The following is a 23,352-nucleotide window of genomic DNA, read 5'->3' on the forward strand; positions in this document are numbered from 1 at the left end:
TAAATAATTAAATGTAAACTATGTAGTGATACTATACTTACAAACATTTTATAATTAAGTATAATTAAGTTCGCACAAGTTTAATAAAAATTAATATATATATAGGTTATCGTTTTTTTTTTCTGTGTTTTTTTTTTTGTTATAGACATTTTTGTTAGAATGTACAAAAATTTATTGACCTGGTATTAAAATTTTTGCAGATAACATAAATTTATTGATAGAAAAAATTTATATATAACACAAAAAATTTTATACATAATATATACATTTTTTTATAAATATATTTTATTAGTTAAATAAATTTATAATTTTTTAAAAATTTTTATATTATGTACTAAATTTTTGTATTGTATATATTTAATTGGTTGAATGCCAATATTTATAATATGTAATCCTTCAAATTCTATAGTTGTAATGGATGAGTTTCATGAAATTGTCAAACATGACTAGTTTCTACGAAAGCATAAAAATAAAAAACCAAATCAAACCCATTTTAAATTAATATAATATAAACTCAAAATTGTGAAACAATCCCGTGAGGCGTAATTGAAAATTCGTTCTCAGCATATCCAGCAATTTAAGCAGTCAATTTGGCAAAATGGTTGGTTGATACGTAAGAACTTTGGGAGATAGGTAGCGTGCATTTGCAATTGATAGGTAATCTACCTGAATTATTAATAATAATCATAGATTAAATTATCTAAGCACAAACATTACTTTGTTTTTGGGGTTAGATCATGTTACTAGTAATTGGATTTTCCAGAATAATAATTGACACTATCTTTCCTTTAGTTTATAAAAAAGATTATATAATTATATATTTTTTTTTACTAGTAATTTTATTAGATAACTAGTCAAATATCTAGAAAACCCTAGTATGACTAATCATTTGATTCCCTTTTTTTTCTAACACAGTAATATTGTTAAAGCCTAAAGTAAAACCCAACGTAGAAGCAACAAATTTCTTACTTTTAACCAAACCAAATAATGATTTGGTAGCAGATTATAACAATTCAAAATTTGTGAGCCACATATTGCCATAACGAAATAGAAGTAAATAATATTTGAATTTCCACATCACTATGAGCCATCTCAATGCACATGCAAACATACCATCAAATACTACTTGATTGAAAATGCTGAATTGTAAAATTATTATATAATGTAGGAATATTTTTTAGGTAATCATCATTTTCACTTTATGCCCTAGACACCACTTTGAAGTTCTAGAGACAGATAGCTATATTAATAAAATTCTTAGTAATAAAATTCAGATATGAGAGATAATCACTAAAAACAAAAAATTTGCAATTTAGCTTCTTTTTTTTGTTTTTTTCAACCAAGTGAAGCCACAAACACAACCATTAGCCAAATAGTATTCAAATTAACAACTATTGAGAATTGAAACAAGTTTCATAAAAGTTATACATGAAGCATTAGCATCAATGTTAGGAAATATATATACACATATTCACACATTCAATTAAAAAAACATAGCATATTCCCCTTAACATGCTAATGTTTGATTGTATTTACAAATTTATCCCTTCATTATCTGCATCAAATTTTAAAAACAAAATGTCAACTTGATTTAATAGAAAAGTTGTGAATTGGCATATCAAAATAAAGGGTTCATACCTGTTATTCACATTTTTTCCAGACCTAAGTTGATTGAGTTGGTCCCTCCACAAAGCTGACACAAGGATATGGTGATAATTAACATCAGAACTTATGATTAGTTCATAGGAAAATATAAAGTTAAGAAAACATGTTCTGATGATGATCATTTAAGATACCTCATCTATCATAGCTTTTTTCATAGCTCAGCTTAAATTACAATAAACTACCCCGTCATTATATGATATTACGCTCGACACTCCTTAATTTGTCATATTTACGCTAACATTTCAACCTCGGGAGGTTAGTATAATTATTAGAAATCAAGGGGTGCCATGTGTAAATATCGTCTAACATCAGCGAAGATCAATGTAATTTTCACTATACCATAGCTAAGGGAATATGGCATGCCAAGTGATGATGATACCAAATTCTTAAGAGATAATAAGTTCAATATACTCCAACAATCGAATTAATAATCATAAGAAAGCAATTACCGGCATCTTGATAACGTTCTTCGTTAACAGCTTTCAGCATTTCATGCAAGAGATTGAACTCCTGAGTTTCAACACAAGGCTGACCACTTGGCCTGAAACAATTTCTTTTAGTTAATATACTTTTCTTTCAAAAAGAAGTTCAAAATCGCGAGACGGATTCCAAAACTCGCTTTTAAAGAAACAGAAATTCATTGTTTTCGACACATACAATACAACACAATCATATTGCTTTGTAATGTTATATGTTTCGAAAACATACTTGTCCAATTCGGCAAATATTTGACCGTCCAAAGGGAACTGCGTCGAAAGCTTTCCAGATTCAACTACTCTCATTCCATCACTGAATGCCAAGTATTTGTTGACTTGAATTGGCACCTACAACAACATTGATACAGAACTTAAAATCAATGATGAAAAATATTTAATTTCAACTAATGTAACCTCAAGATTTGGCTTTCGATCAAAACATTCTAAATGTGCATACAAGGACGTGATGATACTTCCCTCAATAGGAGAATGCAATATGCTGCAGAACAAGATGCATTCATATTTTGAAAGATTACCTTGCATCTTACTGCAATATTGATAGCATCCGAAGGTCGAAGATCAAAACTCATAGACTCTGCCTCGTTTCCAACCTATACCAAAGTGTCAAACAACACTTTAAGGGAATTCATAGTTTCTGTTCCATTTAGAAGAGAAAGAATACAGAGTATACATGCCTTAGTAAGATACAACTGAGCGAAATATGCCTCATGAACTCTTCTTGTAACCCTGACATGTCTAACCTGCGCAAGAAGCCGGAAATAATGTCGTTCGGTAATTAATATCAGCACAGAAGTTCCATAGGACAATAACAAATGAAATAAGAACTGGACACGAATTCATAAGACAAACAAAAACCATACTTCGTAACCCATCTTGTCAACCATCTCCTTCACTACTTGATATAAAGTAGGCCTAGCCTGATACACCAACAAAGTAATTAGTATTAAAAACTCAAGCCGACAGAAGGAGACATATGAATAGTTATATATCTAGCACACAGCTATATTTGCATAAAAAACCACAACCTTCCTCGTTCTGGTAATCAATCAACTATAAATCTTGAACAATAAAAAAAACTCAGCTACATTTAAGGGTAATGCTGCAAAATTCAAATGAGAAAAGGACATACTATGGGAACATTGCGCATGGCTGCCATTAGTAAAACGCTCGGCATCTCCACTGCCAATAAAAACATAACAGAAATTTACATTGGAAAGGATAATATAACTATCAAAAAATGAGAAGTAACATTGCATTCTACCATAATCAGAGTACAGGGACTTACAAACAATTATCGGCAGAAGCAAGCCGGTGCCATCTTCCATCTTCAAAACAATAGCAGGATGTGGTGCATACTCTGGAAGATGCCCTCCCTGAGGATTGTTATGAACACATCGTAAGTGTCTTCCGTCCCTCATTTTGATTATGAAGCCATCTGCTCCGCTCTTCACCTCAACTGCTCAACCGAATTTGTATCCAGATACATTAATCAAAGCTTCTAGCACTAAACCAAATCAATTATTTTCCAAATACATTGATCTAATGATGTGCCAAAAAGTGACCGTGACAGATAAAAAGAAACGAAGCTAATTATAGATGCTCTTCAGCATATGATCATACTAATAATAGAAAAGCAGCTCGGTGCACAAGCATCCCACGTTGAGCAGGTCCGGGGAAGAGCCGCACCCAAAAGATGTAATGTACACAGCCTAGAAAATGACATCAGTGGCTATTTCCACAGCTTGAACCTGTGATCTCGAGATCATAGAGACAACTCAACCGTTGCTCCAAGGCTCCTCTTCACATATTGATCATACTAATACATGCTCATTTTTTAAATCAAAATTGTAGTAGCTACAAACAACATACCAGCTTCAACAATGCTAGAGTTGACATAATCTTCATCTTTCTCATTGAAATTCTCCGCGGCACTTCCACTGCTGTCATTCGAAGACGAGTTGAAACTACAATGCACTGCTGTCTTGCACTTCCTCATGTGCACATTGCAAGAAAGGATCCCTGGCTTTACTTTTGCACCACCGCCGCTGCCGCCACCGAGTTCCTTGAATCCCCAGAATTCACTTCTAAAACATCTAACATTCATTGGTCCAATCATAGGAAGGCTGAACAACCCTGCTAGTTTAGCATGAACAGAAGGGCACAAAACTGGTCCTTGCAGAGAACCCATCTTATAAACCCTAAACCCCCAAATTCAAAAAATAAAGAACATTAGGCTCTTATTCGGTAACGACTTCGAGACACAAAATATCTGTCATCACTTTACAAAAATCTTTCAGGAAAGAGACAATTTCACATAGTTCTATATCTAACTAACTCTTTCTCTGAATAAATTTGTGAGATTCAATGTCTACTTATTGAGACAGTTTCAAAGCACAGTTTTATAGTCCAATAATATCTTTGAAAATTCATTGATGACTAGCTAACAGTTAATCGATTTTCATACAAAACGTTAGCATTACAAACAAAATCTACAATTAAAAAAAGAAAAATCCTACACAGCCAATTTTTTTCTGGCACTACTTTATTTCATATAATTGAAACTTCAATTAACATAGTTGATGATCGCCTAAGAGAAAAACAAAATAAGGCTTGAACAATATTAGGTTAGCATGCGATTCTAAATTATGAAACAAATTAACAGAAAGCTGAGAAAATATGAAATGGATAAAATTCAAAAGCAAAAAAATCCACACCTGGAAGAGATGCAGGGTCAACAATCAGACGGTGTTTTGAGTCACACTGATGATCACAGCAAGAACAAGTAAAAAAAAATATATGTGTATATATTCAGTAAGATTTTTATTATTGATACATGGTTTTATTTAAAAAGAAAAGGAAACATATGAAATTGGAACTAAGAGGAAAGTGGAGAAAAGGAGGATAAAATGAAAAGGAAAATGAAAATGGAATGAATATGAATGAATGAAGAGAAGAGAAAAGAAGATAAGAGATTACGTAGTTATGTGTGTGTGTGTGAGAAAGGCTGAAAGCAAAGCAAAGTATATTAAAGTAGTTTTCATAATTCATAGTCATCAATTCCATCATACATAGAAGATAGACAAGGTAATGCGTGTGTCTGAATCAGAGACCATGAAGCCACAATTACACTTTTGCCCCTTACTTCTCTACTTAGTACTTACTTCCAGAGTTCCAGTTGTAAAATGTAGAAGTAAATACTGGTATCCGAAAGATATTTAATCCGACAAAATGGTATCTCACTTTGTTATTGATAAAATAACTCACCGAAATATTTTAAAATTTAATAAAATCACCCATAAAAGATGGGCAGATTTTTTTAGATATGATATTGGGGTGTGAGTTATACTGAAATATGATGATTATGGGTGATTTACACTGTTATGACGCATTGCTTTTTGATTTAAATGAATTATTTGTAAGATTTTAAGTAGAAATTCACCATAAAATGTGTATGGGTGCAGATTGATTGATTGATATGGTGATTTACTGTTATGACGGCATTGCTTTTTTGGAATTTTAGGGGAAGAAATTGGTGGTACCGATTTAAAGTAGGCAAAATTGGTACCACCGATTTGTGTGAGTGAGAGGTGAAATCGGTCCCACCGATTTGAGGTAAGGGAGGCTGTTGGGTATGAAATCGGTGCCACCGATTTGTGGGTGCTGGAATTTTATTTTAATCCGGGTGCACCAATCGGACCCACCGATTTGGGTGTGCAGCGGTCGGTCCGTCCGATTTGCCCTTAGTCGACACAAAAAACGGATGGTGGTATCACAGAAGCCCCATTTCTTCCTCGTCCGCTAATGTTCATCCTCTTCTCCTCTCTTCTCTTCTCTGATTCTTCTCTTTCATTTTTGTAAAAGAAATTACTGTGAGGCTGAGAATAGATAGTGTTATGGATGATAGAGTTGTATTGAAGATTTATTATTACGGACAGATCTTATTACAAACATATGAGGGAGTTCAATTTGTGTGTGAAAATCCATTAGATGTTGTTATTCCGTTCACATTGTCATTTGAGGAGTTGAAAGGTGTGATTTGTGAGAAGATAGGCACTCAAAGATGTAGGAGGATATCGTGTATTTTGTACAGGTATCCTTTACCTGTGTTTGGTGGGTTTGTTCAATTTCAGACCAAGTATGTGATGGACGAAGCGAGTATGCAGGAAATGTTTTCAATGTACATGGAAAATCGCCACCGAATGTCGTGCATCGAGTTATATATTGAGTTTGAGCAATCTGAAGCGGACCGTAACATTGAATTGGAAGATTATAATAGTGAAAGCGAAGATGAATTTGAAAGTAACTATGAGATCGTCAGTCCAGGTGAGGACGAAGAAGCAGCTGTTGGCGCCATGAACGCAAATGTGGCGGAAGTTGCAAATGTACTAGCAAACCCGCATCCGTTTCAAGAGCCTTATTTCATGCGGTCGTTGGATTTGGGGGCTATGCAGGAGTTTTCACAATATATGAATCCAGGTGCATAAACCTAGGTAGCTACGTGAATCTCTGAAGTAGCCGATCGATAAGTCAGATGAGTAATGTATGTGATATGTGACTAGGCATTTGTGAGCATAGCGTTTGATTTTTTTATTAATTAATAGTTCTTTGTTGTGAATGATATTTAATTGTTGTTTACGTAGATGGAATAGCGAAAAATAAGACTATAACGATCTTACCTAGTAAAGAATGTTTATTAATTGAGTTGTAATGAAGGACTTCTTACTGAGTACATAATAAAGCATTTATTACTTTTGATGTATGTAGCCCCTCCTGTTGTGGCGGATGGTGAGTTCACAGTGGGGATGGAATTCAGCTCAAGGGAGGCAGTAATCAAGGCAATGAAAGATTATACCATCTGGAGAGGTGTGGACTATCGGGTATATGAGTCGGAACCGCGACATTCTATGCCAAATGTATAGAATATGGGAATGGTTGTGACTGGTTGATCAGGGTAACCAAAATGCAAAAGAAGTACTGTTGGGAGATAAGGAGGTACAATGGAAGTCATACTTGTACCAGGTCTACTATTTCTCAAGACCATTCGAAGCTGGATTCCAAGACAGTTGCAGAAGCAATAAAGCCGTTGGTAGAGGTTGACCCGTCTATAAAGGTGAAATCAGTAATTGCTGATATCCGGTCAAAGTTTAACTACACCATCAGTTATCGCAAGACTTGGTTAGCAAAGCAGCAGACGGTCGAATTAATTTTCGGAAGTTGGGAAGCATCGTATGAAGCTTTGCCGATATGGTTTGAGGCCATGTGCCACAAAGAGCCATCAGCAGTGGTTCACTTTGAAACAATGCCAGCTTACCAGGGGGATGATTTGGTTCCTGATATACGTGTTCTACATAGAGTCTTCTGGAGTTATTACCCCTGTATAAGGGCCTTCAGACACTGCAAGCCAGTGATGCAGGTGGACGAGACTCATTTGTCTGGAAAATACAAGGGTTGTTTATTGGTTGCAGTGTCACAAGATGGTAATAACAACATCGTGCCTATTGCATTTGCCATAGTGGAGGGAGAGACTTCTGATGCATGGCACTTTTTTCTGAGCAACCTGCGTCAACATGTGGTGACCTGTGATGGTGTTGGACTAATCTCCGATCGACACGATTCGATTAGGTCAGCTATTGAATGAAGTAATGGGGCGTGGTCTCCTCCAAGAGCTTTCCATATGTTTTGTATCCGGCATATTGAGTCCAACTTCTTGAGGAAGTTCAAAGCACCTTACCTGCAGAAGCTTATCGTCAACATTGGTAAGTTTGTATAGAATGAACTTTGAATTTATTGTAAGTACGATCAAATAGAATGGTGTTCATAGTTGACTGAATGTTTTTCATAGGATACTCGAGGACGACCAGGGAGTACCAGATGCGCTATGAACGATTAAAGGAACGGGGTGAGGCTTACACCAATTGGCTTGATCGGATCCCTCGTGAGCAGTATGCTTTGGCATTTGATGGTGGTTACCGATGGGGTCATATGACCACCAATCTTGTGGAATGTATCAACTCCGTCTTAAAAGGTGCACGCAATCTCCCAGTCACTGCACTTGTTAAGGTGACATTTTACAGACTGAATGAGTTGTTCACTAGGAAAAGAGCTGAGGCTGAAGCCCGAATCAGTGCTGGACTTGTATTCTCTGAGATGGTGACAACCAAGCTGAATGCAAATCAACGAGCATCAGGTAACATACAGGTTAGCTGTTTTGATAGAGAAAATGAAGTCTTCGAAGTACGCGAGATGCCTAGTGGGGTTGAGTATGCAGTTGACCTGCGCCACTATCGGTGTGACTGTGGTGAATTTCAGGTTGACCGAATTTCGTGTAGGCACGTGTTTGCGTGTTGTACAAATCAGAGGTTGGATTGGAAAGTGTACGTTAATGACGTTTACAAGATGGACCAAATTCGAAGAGTATACAGGGCTAGGTTTCGACCACTGGGAAATCCGGCAACGTGGCCTGCTTATCATGGACCTAGATTCGTTGGAAACCCGTTCCTCAGACGGGTAGCCAAGGGTCGGCCGAAGATGACCCGCTTCTTGAATGAGATGGACACTCGTATGTTGCGTCGCCCGAGGCGATGCAAGCAATGCGGTACCGAAGGCCATAGTCGCAGTAGATGTCATCAAAGTAGTGGACCGAATGCAGGTCCAGCTGAATAGTAGTAGTTACCTTTTTTTACATTTCGTTTGGATTTACATTTATGTACGACATTGACATTTGAATTGACCAACCAGCATACTAATCTTTTATTATTATTAGTATATTATTATTATTATTAATTATTATTATTATTATTGTTATTATTATTATTATTCATATAAAAAAACAGCATACTAATTTCTTCTTCTTCTTATTATTATTATTATTATTATTTATTATTATTATTATTATTCAAACAGGATACATACTAATTTTTTTATTATTATGATTATTATTATTGTTATTATTATTATTATTCATATAAAAAAACAGCATACTAATTTTTTATTATTATTATTATTATCAATTAGTATTATTATTATTATTATTCATATAAAAAAAAGCATACTAATTTATTATTATTATTATTATTATTATTATTATTCAAATAGCATACATACTAATTTTTCTATTATTATTATTTATTATTATTATTATTATTATTATTATTATTATTATTATTATTATTTATATAAACCAAACAACATACTAATTTTTTATTATTATTATTATTCAAACAGTATATATACTAATTTTATTATTAATCATAATAATTAACGATCATAAATAAAATAATTAATAAAATTTTTATTATTAATCATAATAATTAATTAAATTCAATTACTAATACTGATAATAACAACAATATATCAATATCTTCCTATTCCAATTTAATATGTACAGATTTTACTTTTTTTTTATGTATTATTTTTTCAAACATTTTTTTTTCTTTTTTTTAAATAATATACATAAAAAAACCCAGGCTTTCATCTTCATCACCGGTACAAACAAACAAACATTCATCTCCATACATACATACATACAAGGTTTATTCCTATTTTTATTTCTATTTCTAACCACCTAATAATAAAATACATACATATATGTTTAATTTCTAATTTCTACTTAGTGTCATTACAATATATACTGTTAATAAAATCCAAAATTATCACTATTAATATCATTAAATAAAATTATTAAAAAATAAAAACTTACATGATTTGGATCTCCAAGATAATTAACAATATGAAGCTCCGGTTGATTTACTTCCTTGGTTTTTTTTTTGGCATTTTTATTTAATTTTTCCCCTGAGATAAGGTGGTCCAACAATGGTGAAATAGTGGGGTTGAGAGTAAGCAGAAAGGGAAAGTTGAGAGTGAAAGAGAGAGTGTTGGAGAGTGAAAGAGATAGGGGTATCCGGTTGAGTGGGTGAAATACAGATAAGGGGTCACGGGCCACCCAGGAGCCAGCTGCATGCGCGACGTGTGGCAAGGGGGTCACCAATCGGTGCCACCGATTTGCGCACCTCCCCCTCCCGGAAATCGGTCCCACCGATTTTCTTCCCCCCATCGGTGCCACCGATTTCTTTAACAACGCCGTCACATCTCCGTCAAACACCCCAAACCCCCATAACGTTGGAAAACACCAACACCTTCCCCATATCAAAATTAAAAAACTCGAATAACGTTGCAGTGACAGCGAAAGAGAACTCCGATTATGTCAGAGAGCTTCGGCGACCTTTTTCTTCTTCGTATTTACTGTTTCTTCTTATTCAACACGTCGCTACATTCCCTTCTGCTATAGCAGCTGAAGAAGACTGCTATAGCACGTCGCTGCATCTCGTCGCGTTTTTTGTGTTTGTTGCTTCTTCTTCTTCAACACGCCGACTGCCAGGGACGGATACAGAAATATTATTATGAGGGACCAATAACACATATAAAATTAAAAATTATGTAAAAAATTATATAATATAAGATGTATTACAAAAATATACCGATGGAGAATATATTTTAAAGTACAAAAAATATGTGTGTATTTTTTACTAACGAAATCGTCGATTCTTCATATTATAAATTTCATCGATAATAGAATTTGTGTCAAATTTTTCAACAATTTTCTTTTCAATATAATTAAAAAACAATTAGTAAGAAATTCATCTTTCATTTTGATTTTGAGTTATTTTTCACAATATTCATAGTCGAAAAAGATCTCTTAGTTGTAGCCGTTGAAACAGAGAGAATTAATAACAAATGAATAAAAAAAGACGGTTACAATAAGAAAAAGAAATAACTTTTATGAGATTTGAAAATTTTTATTCAATTAAAAAATATTAGTCATAATATATGTTTCAAAATTTTTTAATATTATTACTTATTTTTTAGATATTAAAAATTATTAATATTTAAATTAGATTGAAATTTTATTTATACTAGACTAAATATTAAATATTTTTTTAAAAAAATTGGAGGGACCGAAGCTTTCACTCGCTTCCCTTATATCCGTTCTTGTCCGTTGCATCTCTTTTTGTGTCTCTTTCCGTCAGATCACCATAACACGCTGTTACATTTTCTTTCGTCATGATAGTACTTTGCCGTGTTCTCATATTTGTCGCTTCTTCTTTTTTAATAAGTCGTTGTATTCTTTCTATGTCTTTTTTACCATAACAATATTTTGTTACTGTATTCTCTTTTACCATAATTTAATTTTATATATTTTATCCTAAATATGATATAAAAACTTAATTTAATCTCAATATTTTAATTTCTGTGTTATAACTTTTATTTTTTAGTTTCATTCTTCTTTTTAAACCTATCTGAAGAATATCTAATTCCATACATACCTAACTTTATTAATATATTATTGTATTTTTTCTTTCTTGACTATATTATTGTAGATGGTGTAAGAGAACGACTATATTATTGTATTCTTCTTATAAACTTAGTAGTAAAATAAAAAAAGATTGATCCATTTTCATTATGGCCAATTGTAAGATTGGCAAAGAAAAATCATTCCTTAAAGCTAATTTTAAAGTATCAGTTATAAAGAAAAGTTAAAAATGAGAATCAAACCAAAGATACTCATATTAATTAATTATAGAAAAAAGAAACAACATTGGAAATGGTTATCAATAAATCGAAAGGTTAGCAGAAATTATTGACTTTATAATTTTGAAGAGTGATTTAATTTTGTCATTTCGTAATTGGTTTTATGTTATTTTAAAATTATTTTAATGAAAATTTTATGAAAAATAAAATAATGACAATAAATCTGATTCAGAAAAATCATATAAAAAAAGAATAATACTATCAATTTTATAACTACAAAATCATTCTCTTATAATTTTAATATAAAATTGTACTATTAAATTTTTATTGCGACGACTGTTAAATAATTATTTTGTTCGTATAACATTTTGTAAAACATATTATTGATTTGAACTAAAATTTTATATCTTATAAATTATTTATAAATTGAAATAAGTAGGAATAACTTGAAATTAAGAGTTTAATTTGAGTTAACTTTTCATGTGATTTTTGAATTTATAGTCAAATTTTAATGTTATTTATAAATTTTAAATTATTCTAAAATTGTCTTTGAATTTAACAACAGTCGTCTTTGAAATATTTTTTAATGACAGAAATGATATTATGGTTGGACGAAGGCCATCTTAAAAGTCATGCTAGACAAATAAAACGTCCTTATTTTATTTTTAACACTCAAATAAAACATAAATAACGTTGTTTAGATATTTTAAGGATTTTTAACATATTAGAAGGTAAAAACTCCTTAAATTACTCTAAATAACCTCGTTTCTATTATATTTGAAAACTAAAAATATAACGACAACATTTTATCAATCTAGCATGATTTTTAGTATGACTTCCGTTCAATTATGTCATTATTTTGTTATTAAAAAATATTTTATAGATAACTATTATTAAATCCAGAGACAAATTTAAAATTTGAGTACAAATTTAAGAACTATTTGAAAAATAACTCGTTTAATTTATTGCATAACATTTTTTTTTGTCTTCTCTTTTTCTCTCTCTCTCTTTTTTTTTTAAATGTTGACGGAAAAGAAGTTTGTGGATAGGTACATAAGCTTGTAAGGGCAATTATGGGTTTTCAAGAATTAGACTGGAAACCTCCGATACTCATCATTAGACAGTAGGCGGTGTTATATTGCCGGCGGTTTTCGGCTAATCCATATCTTAACACTTTCTAATTTTTATTATAATATAATACATCCTTTTTAAAATTTTAAATTACAAATATAAAAAAAGAATCATTTGCAGCACAAGAATATTTCAGAATACTTTTTATTATAATATAATAATTACTACATACACTTATAATAATAAGATTAGTATAATCATTAAAAAATAAAATACTAAATAAGTATTAATATATATGAATGAAGTCAATGAACAATGCTACTCAGAGTAACTCCAATGCTAAGAAATAGAGTTTCTCTTTTGACATATGGGGACTCAATTACCATTGGAGTGAAAAGGGAAAGAGGGCTCTTTACGGGGATCAAGGTTGAGAGTCCCTCTAAGTAGGGACTTGCAACAACCAATAAAATCATGCCATGTGGTAAGTTAATAAAAAATATATTAAATATATATTAAATACTTATATATCTATTTAATTAATTAATTATATTAATTATTTAATAATTAGTTATATTAAATTATAATTAATATAAATAATTATGTTAAATCAATATCAAATATTATTTATATTGTTATATTAAATCATAATTAATTAAATTTATTTTACATAAAAAATAAATTTAATTTTTATATATTATAAAATAATTTTTAGTTGAATTATTTATTTTTATTTATAAAATTTAAAATACTAATCAAATTTAAGTTATTTATTTTAATATTTTATAATATTGAATTATTTTGAATTTATAAATTTAAATAATATTATTAAAAAATAATAATTATTATATTAATTTTAATTACTTAATTAATTAATTAGGTGGGACCACAATAGGGATTAAAGTTAGTTCCTTCTAATGGAGAAGAAAGAGATTCATTGAGTTCCTATTTATTGGTTATGACGCAAAATCTGATGTGGAGTCACTTTTTATGATAAGTGGGCCATAAATAGGGACTGAGATGAGTTCTCTACTGGAGATGGTCTCAACCACAAGTCCACAAGAATATATCTAGAACCTCTTTTTTTTTTCGGAAATATAGTTAATACAAGGAATTAGATAATTAGGTGATATTAAGTAGTTAAACTTATGAACTAAACAAAACTAATAATATTGCCACGTTGTTCTAAAACATATTTATGGGGAAAAAATTATAGTATTTGATATTTCTTTGAATAAAGAAAGTCTTACTTAAAAGTTAAATTGAAACTATAATATTTTATTTTAACTGAAATTAAAATGATATTAATTGATACATGAATGTTAGATGAGTGGCACGTGCGTAAACAGCTATTGCCAGATATGGATAAGGTTTCATATCAATCATCACTATTGTTAGAATCTTAAAATATCTGCCTTCTTATTGAAGAAACCATGGTCCATGCTCCTTAAAAATATCAACTTCTGTTTTCTTCTGAAGAGGAATATTTGTACTGAAGTTTAGAAATAGACAATCTTAGAAACAGACACTATTATTATTATTATTATTATTATTATTATTATTATTATTAGAATAATATTTCAATCTTTTTCCTTCACATTTACATTAACGTGCAGGTACAATTTCTTTTCCTTGTTTATGATTTCTATTTACTACTCTCGATCACTATTAGCATCAATATTTTTCCAATCATGTAACCCGTCCAACACTGTCCCTTTCCCTTTTACTCTTTTGTCAATATTTCATTATCATTCCTATATATATAGTCACTGCCCTTTATAAGTTTTAGAATACATAACACCCTATTCTATTGTTGCATCATGTTTCATTATTTGAGCTATCTTTTGTTGAATCTTAAATATTGAGTTTGGCTATTATTCCCTTTTTATTATATTGGGTATTTGTCAATCTTTTAGTAATCCGAAGTTTTTCTTTTATTTTTACTCTTATTCATTCAAAAATCAATGGTCAACATTTTTATTTTTAATAATTTATTATTGGTCAATATATTATTATATATATAAGATGAGATTTGTGGAGCAATAAATTAACCAATACACAAATTCAAATTATTCCAACCTCATTAGTTTTGGTCCAAAAATTTGACAATATTCTTTTTTTGGACATGAACATGAGCATAGGTCAAATAATTGTTAACCTCAAATGGGCCTTTATCCAAATAATAATGGATCATATCATCAAACAGCCCATTTCAATGTGTTCTCCTTTTCCCTCTCCATATAAGAAACTTCTTCTTGGGCTCAAAAGATAACTAATATGATGACAAAAAAAAGCCTGACAAAAAAAAATTAAGAAACACTTAATTTGTAAATTTAAGAAGCAATAACATTTTATCTCTAAATTAAGTTACGATAAATTTAGTGAACAATAAAAAATCATACAATAATTAATTAATATGGATTCTGAATTTTTTGTTTGGTAATTAATTTTTGTTGTTTTCGTAACAAATTTGATCGGTTACTATTTAACTAAGAGAGAATCTCAAGATTTAAAATAAAAGAGAGAGGGGGGGGAGAAACCTAAATACGTATAGAATTTAATTTTGATATATTGTCAATTTAAAGTAGTTCTATATGTACATCTAATTGTGTAACATCACATCAACAAAAATAACTATTTTTCACATTAATCGAGTAAATGATTATCCAAAAGAACAGATGTGATTATACAAAGTGCATCAAAATTAAACTCAAATATATATAGACATCCTCAGATTAATATTAGTTTCCTATATATCCTTTTTAAGTTTTTTCTCCTAACATAATGTGACTAACATTAGAGACGTACGTATAGAATGTGCATGCAAATTGCATGCATGTAAGAAGATCCGATCCTCTCCTTACTATTAGGTTGGGCCGCCAAAATTTGGCGGTTGCTGCCACGCTCCACAACTGCCACCATCATCGCCGGCTATGTATGCCATGCACGACATTGGTACAAGGCAGAGGCCTCGGCTTCTAAGGTCTTCATGCTTTGCCTCCGAGTTCATAATATTATCTCTTGATGAAACCTACGGAAAAAAAAAATGTACATATAATGCAGGCAATTTCGGTTAAACTTAACTAATTCTAAAGTAATGAATGTAGAAAAGTGGATATTTCAATCAAAATTTTATAATTATTTTCATATAAAAATATTTCATTTTATTATTGAATGGTTGATGGTAGGATTTAATTTTGATATGTTATAAAAATGTATGTTATCTTTATTTAGAGTGTGGCTAAAAAAATAAATTACATTTTTAAATAAAAAAGTTTATAAAAAAATATTTTTAACATCTTTATTAGAGTAAATGTCAAAAATATTATTATTATTATTATTATTATTATTATTATTATTATTATTATTATTATTATTAAAGTAACATATACATTATTAAGCTTCTCAAAATAAAATCGACATGAATTTTTGTATAGTTTTATTTTTTATTTTTTATTTGATTTATGCTAAAAAAAATTATGTTAATAAACAAAGATCAACTTTAGACCTTTATGTCATAGAAAATTTGATACTATGACATAAAATCACTTCTCTTAAAATTTTAAATTGATAAAAAAAAAGACATAAATAATAATATTTCTAGCCATAATTAAGTATGTTTAATAATAGTGTGCACTAATTAATAGTATGAACTTACTTTATCTAGACCAATTATTAAATTTAAGGATTTGTACATGATAATCAAATAATATTTTATAGGGTCCTTACCCCTTGCCTCATTATGAGTCCTCTGCTGATTTGGTTCCTTGATGACTTCATATATGGAACACTTAATGTCTGTTGTGTATGTAACAATCAAACCATGATGAAGATCCTTAATAATTAGTCAAATGAAAATTTGAAACCCTAGCTAATAAGGTAGAATATAAATTAAATAATATGTATATTGAGATAGAGGTTTAGAATTAAACTCTAAAATCGTCTGTTAAATTAGTCGTGACTATTAAGAAAATAGTCACAAAATTCTATTTGTATCAATTATATTTTTGAGATTAATAAAAATATATTATGTTAATTTTTTGGTTCTTTTTTATTAACCGACTCATCACGTTATTAAACATCGACTAACGTGATATATTTTTATCAATTTAAAAAATATAATTAATATAATTAAAATATCATAAATTATTTAAATATACGCGAATAATTTCAAAAATTACTTTAGAAATTAACTTGAGTTCATAATATATATTATATATACCTCCACTTGGCTTTGAAGGAATTTAATGTATCCAATTGCCTCTAGAAGTACGGATGCTGTATCTGTCTGCAAAATCCACAAAATATTTTTTTTTTGTTATTTATTTAAAAAAAATTGCACTCTCTTATTAGATGACTTAGATGAAGATGTAGTTAAAATGTTAATATATAAATTATACTAAACAATTTATTAACTAAATATATCAATTTATCTAACAATTATTATTAGCAGATATATTTAAGTCTGGCTAATAAATATATATACCTTGCCAAAAGGAGCCACCAATTGCTGAAGAGCCGCAATCCTATCTCCTAATTTCTCCTTTCTAATCTAAAATTATTACAACCAAAAAATAAAGCAAAATAAAGCAACCTACACATACACTAATTAATTAATAACTAGACATATGTAGTAAACCACACACATATTGCTATTTGGAAATAATATAATATAGAAAAAATATAGGTGAATAATAAAAATATTAAACAATGTAAACAATAAATATATCAGATGTTCATTTTACTAGTGTACGGATAATTATTTTAATATTAAAACTTAGAAAATTAATTTAAAAATATAATGTATTTTTATTTGATTGGTAATTGTTCATATTGTTCAATAAAATCATTCTTTCCCTATAATTTTCCTATAATATAATGTAACAAATGAAACTTCGAAACATATGTATTGATGATAAGTAGTCTAGAATTGTGTACTACTCCAAAGTCCGAATGGATTCGATCATACTTTCAATTATTTTCCTCTTTTAAAAAAACAATGATTAGTACCCACAAAATAAGTTTTAATTGATTGATTTTATTTTATTTACGCAAAGTTATTAAAAATATAATTATTTATATATATTTTTTATTAATTTAAAAAAAATAGTATCATGATATACTATTAAATTTTATAATTAAAAAATTTAAAATTCAATTATTATTATTATTATTTTCAAAAAAATAATATAAGATAAATAAAATAAATTAAATTTTTATAAAAATTTAAGCAAACTAAAAAAATATACTTAAAAAAACATATTAAAAATATAATCATTCATCTGTCTTCTCTTATCAATTTATTAAAAATGTGTCTCATGTGTCTTCTCTTATCAATTTATTAAAAATGTGTCTTCACTTCTATATATATATATATATATATATATATATATATATATATATATATATATATATATGTATATATATATATAGAGGGACGGATTTATGTTGAAGGGAGTGGGGCAAGTGCCTCCAGTGAAATTTAAAAATTTGTTAATTAATACATAGTAAAAAAATTATTTGCCTCCATTATATAATCAAATTTGATCCCACTATAAGTGAATTTCACTCATTAACATCAATGATAAAAAAATAAATAACAATTCAAAAATCAAATGAATTTGTTATAATAACATTTAAAGAAAAAAAAATAAAATAATTATAGATTTGTTATTTTATAATTGTGACTAATAAATAAATTTAAAATTTGAAAAATATGTTTGTATACTCAGTAAATAGTACTGTTATGCTGTGTATATATATTATATATATTTGATTATTTTTTAAAATAGAGGTAACTACTAATTTGATATCTAAAAAATTTAGACGCAGACAAAATAATCGTTAAATAATTTGAAAATTGTGATAAAAATAACTAATAAATATTATATTTATTAAAAGTGACAAAAAAATCTTTTAATATTTAACAAATGATATATCCATTTAATCTAAATATTTGATAATCAATAGAATTCAGTCTAATATTTTATTATATTTGATTATAAATATATAAAATTATTCTGTTAAATTTATTTCAAATTGAATAAATTATCTTATTAAACTAATTTTAATATTAAATTAAAAATGACTAATAAAAATATTAATCTTATATTAACTATTAAATAAAAATGGTTAAATAATAATAATAATAATAATAATAATAATAATAATAATAATATATAAGAAATCAAAATAATATTGTTTATTCATTAATATTTTTTTTAAGTTAACTTTAATTTTTTCTGGATAACATCAGTTGAAATTTTTTTTTTAAATATGAATATTATAAAGAATCGATTTCGTAATCGTATGAGAGATAAATTTTTAAATGATTATTTAACGACATATATAAAAAGAAAGACATTTGATTGTATTGACAATGAAAGACATTTGATTGTATTGACAATGAAAAGATTATTTAATCTTTTTAAAATATAAAACTTAAAAAAATAAAATTTTAAATTATATATTATTATTTAAATTATTATTTTAATATTTTAATTTATTGATTAGATAATTTAAAGACTAATTATATTTTATAATAACAAAGTATATGAAAATATAATTTAAAGATTTGATAATTTAAAGACTAATTCATGGTCGCGTTGAATAAAAAAATTGTTTAATTTAATAGGGTATTAAATTTGTTTTCATCTTATATATATGGAAGAGATAAATTAAAATTTGGTCACCTTAAGGTGTTGGCATGAAGAGCGTGATGATTGGGGTCTTGATTTCTTCGATGCATTTGATGACTCCATCAAAGTGCTTGAAGATCTTTTTGTTTCTACCATCATGCCATTATTATTATTGGTGAAGTGTTGTGATGGCTATGCAACAAAAAATATGAAAATAATACCAAAATATTATTAATTAATTGAGAGTGTAATAATTGAAAGTGTGGGTCTTTGATCTTTCAACGATAAAGAAAGAAAGACAGCATGAAGCCAAAAGAAAAAAGAAAAAAAAAATCTGATTAAAGATATATGTGTGTGTTTAAAGCTGAAGCTATAAGATACCTCTAATAATCTAGCAAAATTTAAAGTGAAGACTTTTAACTATTTCATGCTAAGCTAGTAATAATAACTTTTACAATAGTAAAGGATATAGGCTTTTCTTTTCTAAAAATATTCAAAAGTTTATATATTGACCAATTGTATTAATAAATAGCTAATTAATTAGTATATATTAGTCAAGTTCAATTCATCTCAAAATTTCTTTTTTTAGTTATATTTTCTTCCCTATTCTCTAGTTCTTTTTTGTTCTTATTTTATACATACTAATAATTTTGATAAACATTATATTTCTCAATATATATATATATATATATATATATATATATATATATATATATATATTAACAAATTTTTTATGGTTTATTGGAAGCAATTACTGATGCCACTGAGTAAGAAAAATGTTGAGAAAAGGAATGAAGAAAAAATGCAAAAAATCAGTGTATTTGTGCAAATGAATTATTATTATTATTATATCTATGACTTATTAATAATATTAGCTAATGTTGGTAAACTTAAATGAATTTACCCTTTATATATATGTTTTATTAATTTACTTGATGGAGGAAGAAATAAATAAAGAAAAATTAGAAATACTTACAATACTAGTAGTGGAGTGCTGCATATGATGATCATCAAGACCAGTAATATTATGGAAAAGGTTTTCTGTAAATAATTGACCATTAAGACCATGATGATGATGATGATCCTTTGAAGATGATGATGTTGTTGTTGAGGTTAACAGATCTAAGGGCTGATGATGATGCATTATGCTTGAAGAAATTTCTGCTGATGGGTGGTTCAAATTTGAGACATTTATGGTTGGATATATACTAATATAGGCCTTATTAATATTATTATTGTTATTATTACCACCAATATAATTATGATAATGACTTTGTGCATTAGTGGAAGAAGTGGAGTAATATTGCTCTTCTTGAGAAAGGTTCTTCATTAAGAGCCTCCCATTACTCATCATCATATCTTTGTTCTCTTCATTATTATTGTAACCTAAATAATCTTGGATCTTCAAGTTATCATCACCATCCCTAATACAATGAATATATGCATCATTAATACATTTTAGCAATTACTTACACATATTTATTAATACAAAATGGTCAATGGATTTTTTTTGTTATGATGCATGTTGATAAGACCAAAGAAATATGTAGATGTAATTGTTAATTAAGAAAATAAAACCCTTTTAAGAAAACTTAATATTAATGATGAATATGAAGAAGCATCAATTACATGAAGGAATGAACAACTTACATAGTTGTATTTGGTGAGCTCCAAGAATGGCTGCTTCCAACACCATAGCAAGATGAAGAACAAGCCTCAACATTATTATCATGTGGTTTTTGTTGATCTTGAAGAAGATGATGATGATGAAGGAGATTATTATGGTTGGTAGATTCCATAATAAGATAAGTAGTTATATTCTATGGAACTTAAAAAAAGGGAATTAAGGGCTTGAATTTGAAAATCCCAAAAAGATATATAGATGAGTTTGAAAGTGATTGCAATTAATAATAAGTAAGAACCCATTTGGCAAACATAGGAATATATACCTTAATAATAATTAATATATTATTCATAAAGGAACAATGTTTCAGGTTATAATTATAATAATAAGGTTATACATATCCCTTTTGTGAGTTTTCATCTTTACCCTTTTCAAAGCTTTGAATTTAAAGTGACCTTGAAAGGAAAAAGGAAGAGAGCATTCTCCATAAGTAGCTCTGACTTTTAATTATTTAATTTTCTTTTTGGTTTAACTTTACTTTTGTTTTTCTCTTACATAAAAAAGAAAAAAGTAACTTTTTTGTCCTATAACATTCTCATCCATGCCCACTTTTGCTGCTCTCTCTTCAAATATTTGTGGATTTTTAGCTTATCAGTTATCACAGTATAACATTAACGAAATTTTTAGGTGTTTTTTTTATTACTCTGATTCACTCATCATTACTTTGTGGAGTGCTATTATATATAATTATAATTTTTTGAATAATATTTTTGTATTATTATTATTATTATTATTATTATTATTATTATTATTATTATTATTATTATTATTATTTTGTGTCACCTTTTTTGTCTTCTTATAATTATAATTTCTTGAGTCACCTTATATATAGCTCACTAGACTGCATACCGTACCCATCTTAATTTTAGGATTAATTTTAAATTTTATTTTTTACAAAAAAAAAAATCTAGAAGGCGATACTTTTATTAAAATTTAGCCAACACTTAATCATAAAAAAAAGTGAGTAATCTTACATCATTGGATGTAATCTCACATAATTAAAAACATTAATAATAGCTAATTGATGGCTACAAATCACAAAATTTGCTGACTCCCTAACATTCCTCTTTTACAAATGTATTAGTTTGTTAATGTTCATTAGCATGCCTTCAAAACTAAGATAAATCGGAATTAAATGATTTGTTATTTAGATAAAAAAAATAAAAAAATCTAATATGCTAGGACACATTAAAGAAGTCGTAACGGAGAAGATTAGTTGCGGATCATTTAAAGATTTGTTATTGATCAATGGGTTACTGCATACATAAGACGAGATTCAAATTTTCGACGCGGACGAATAAATTGACCATTCGACCATCCTAAATTGATTTATTAGTTAATAATCATGTCCGCATGATCAATTGTATTATTCCATTGACCTTTAATTTGTTGACCAGCTATATGCTGCATTTCTTTGTTGAGTACATCTTGACTACTTATAAAGTGATTCATTTTAGACCTAAGTTTTCAGATGGTTAATTTTTTTATTAATTAGTATTATCATAGGTTTAACTAGATCTTAATAAAAGCTAAGCGATAATTTAAGAATATAGGTGAATGTAGTTGTCGTACACTTATAAACTAACATTATAGAAATTATATCGTTGATATAAAATATAGAACTTGTTATTAAACCACTCTTCCACCCTAACACATGATAAGAATAAAGAAATCTTATGGCCCACAAATTTAGTCTAACAGAATACACAAATTTACTTATAATTTTAGTATTTATTATTATTTTGTCTTTGTTTATCATTATCTTATCTTTATTTGCTTTTATCTTTCATATATAAGCTTGACAACATAAGAGAAAGTTTTTAAGAAATCAACACCTTCAATCTTAATGAATCCTTTAGCCACAATGCGTGCTTTATATCGATCAACTGAACCATCAGACTTACGTTTGATGCGATAGACTCATTTACAGCCAACCGGCTTAATGCCTGCAGGACAATCAACAAGACGCCAAGTTTTATTTAGCTCAAGAGCATCCAGCTCATCTTTCATAGCACTACGCCAATTAGAGTGTTGATTGACGTCCTTAAAAGACTATGACTCAACGTCAGAATGTAGAGATAAAAAAAATTTATATGAAGATGAAAGAGAAGAAAAAGACATGATTGAAGATAAAAGATACTTGCACTTTGAGGGAGATTGATTTGTAGAGGTGAGAGAGGAATTACACAAGTAACTAGAGAGATATGCTGGAGGTCGGTGAGGCCGGTCAGAATGACGAGGATGGGGTTGCTCAAGTGGTAGAAAAGGTGGC

At 28.7% G+C, this 23,352-nt stretch overlaps 3 protein-coding genes across 3 annotated transcripts; 1 reads left to right on the top strand and 2 right to left on the bottom strand.

Moving 5' to 3' along the window:
• Positions 1–1,364: 1,364 nt before the first annotated feature.
• On the bottom strand, positions 1,365–5,348 carry LOC112696323 (bifunctional nuclease 1). The gene is made up of 11 exons (XM_025749045.2): positions 4,877–5,348; positions 4,032–4,360; positions 3,448–3,618; positions 3,292–3,341; positions 3,023–3,079; positions 2,837–2,902; positions 2,678–2,752; positions 2,374–2,489; positions 2,115–2,206; positions 1,639–1,693; positions 1,365–1,555 (listed from the first exon to the last, which is right to left on the bottom strand). The coding sequence occupies exons 2-11, from the start codon at positions 4,348–4,350 to the stop codon at positions 1,552–1,554; spliced, it is 1,005 nt and encodes a 334-aa protein (XP_025604830.1). The 5' UTR covers positions 4,351–4,360; positions 4,877–5,348; the 3' UTR covers positions 1,365–1,551.
• Positions 5,349–7,836: 2,488 nt separating this feature from the next.
• On the top strand, positions 7,837–8,825 carry LOC112805388 (uncharacterized). The gene is made up of 2 exons (XM_025847777.3): positions 7,837–7,918; positions 8,005–8,825. Exons 1-2 carry the CDS (start codon positions 7,837–7,839, stop codon positions 8,823–8,825), a joined length of 903 nt encoding a protein of 300 aa, XP_025703562.3.
• A 6,554-nt stretch (positions 8,826–15,379) lies between these two features.
• LOC112698127 (uncharacterized) lies at positions 15,380–21,483 on the bottom strand. Its single transcript, XM_025751522.3, has 7 exons — positions 21,047–21,483; positions 20,373–20,820; positions 19,451–19,588; positions 17,245–17,310; positions 16,981–17,046; positions 16,488–16,556; positions 15,380–15,789 (listed from the first exon to the last, which is right to left on the bottom strand). The coding sequence occupies exons 1-7, from the start codon at positions 21,193–21,195 to the stop codon at positions 15,625–15,627; spliced, it is 1,101 nt and encodes a 366-aa protein (XP_025607307.1). The 5' UTR covers positions 21,196–21,483; the 3' UTR covers positions 15,380–15,624.
• Between the last annotated feature and the right edge of the window lie 1,869 nt (positions 21,484–23,352).

This window comes from Arachis hypogaea, chromosome 6 (assembly GCF_003086295.3).
Source record: "Arachis hypogaea cultivar Tifrunner chromosome 6, arahy.Tifrunner.gnm2.J5K5, whole genome shotgun sequence".
Classification (NCBI taxonomy): domain Eukaryota; kingdom Viridiplantae; phylum Streptophyta; class Magnoliopsida; order Fabales; family Fabaceae; genus Arachis; species Arachis hypogaea.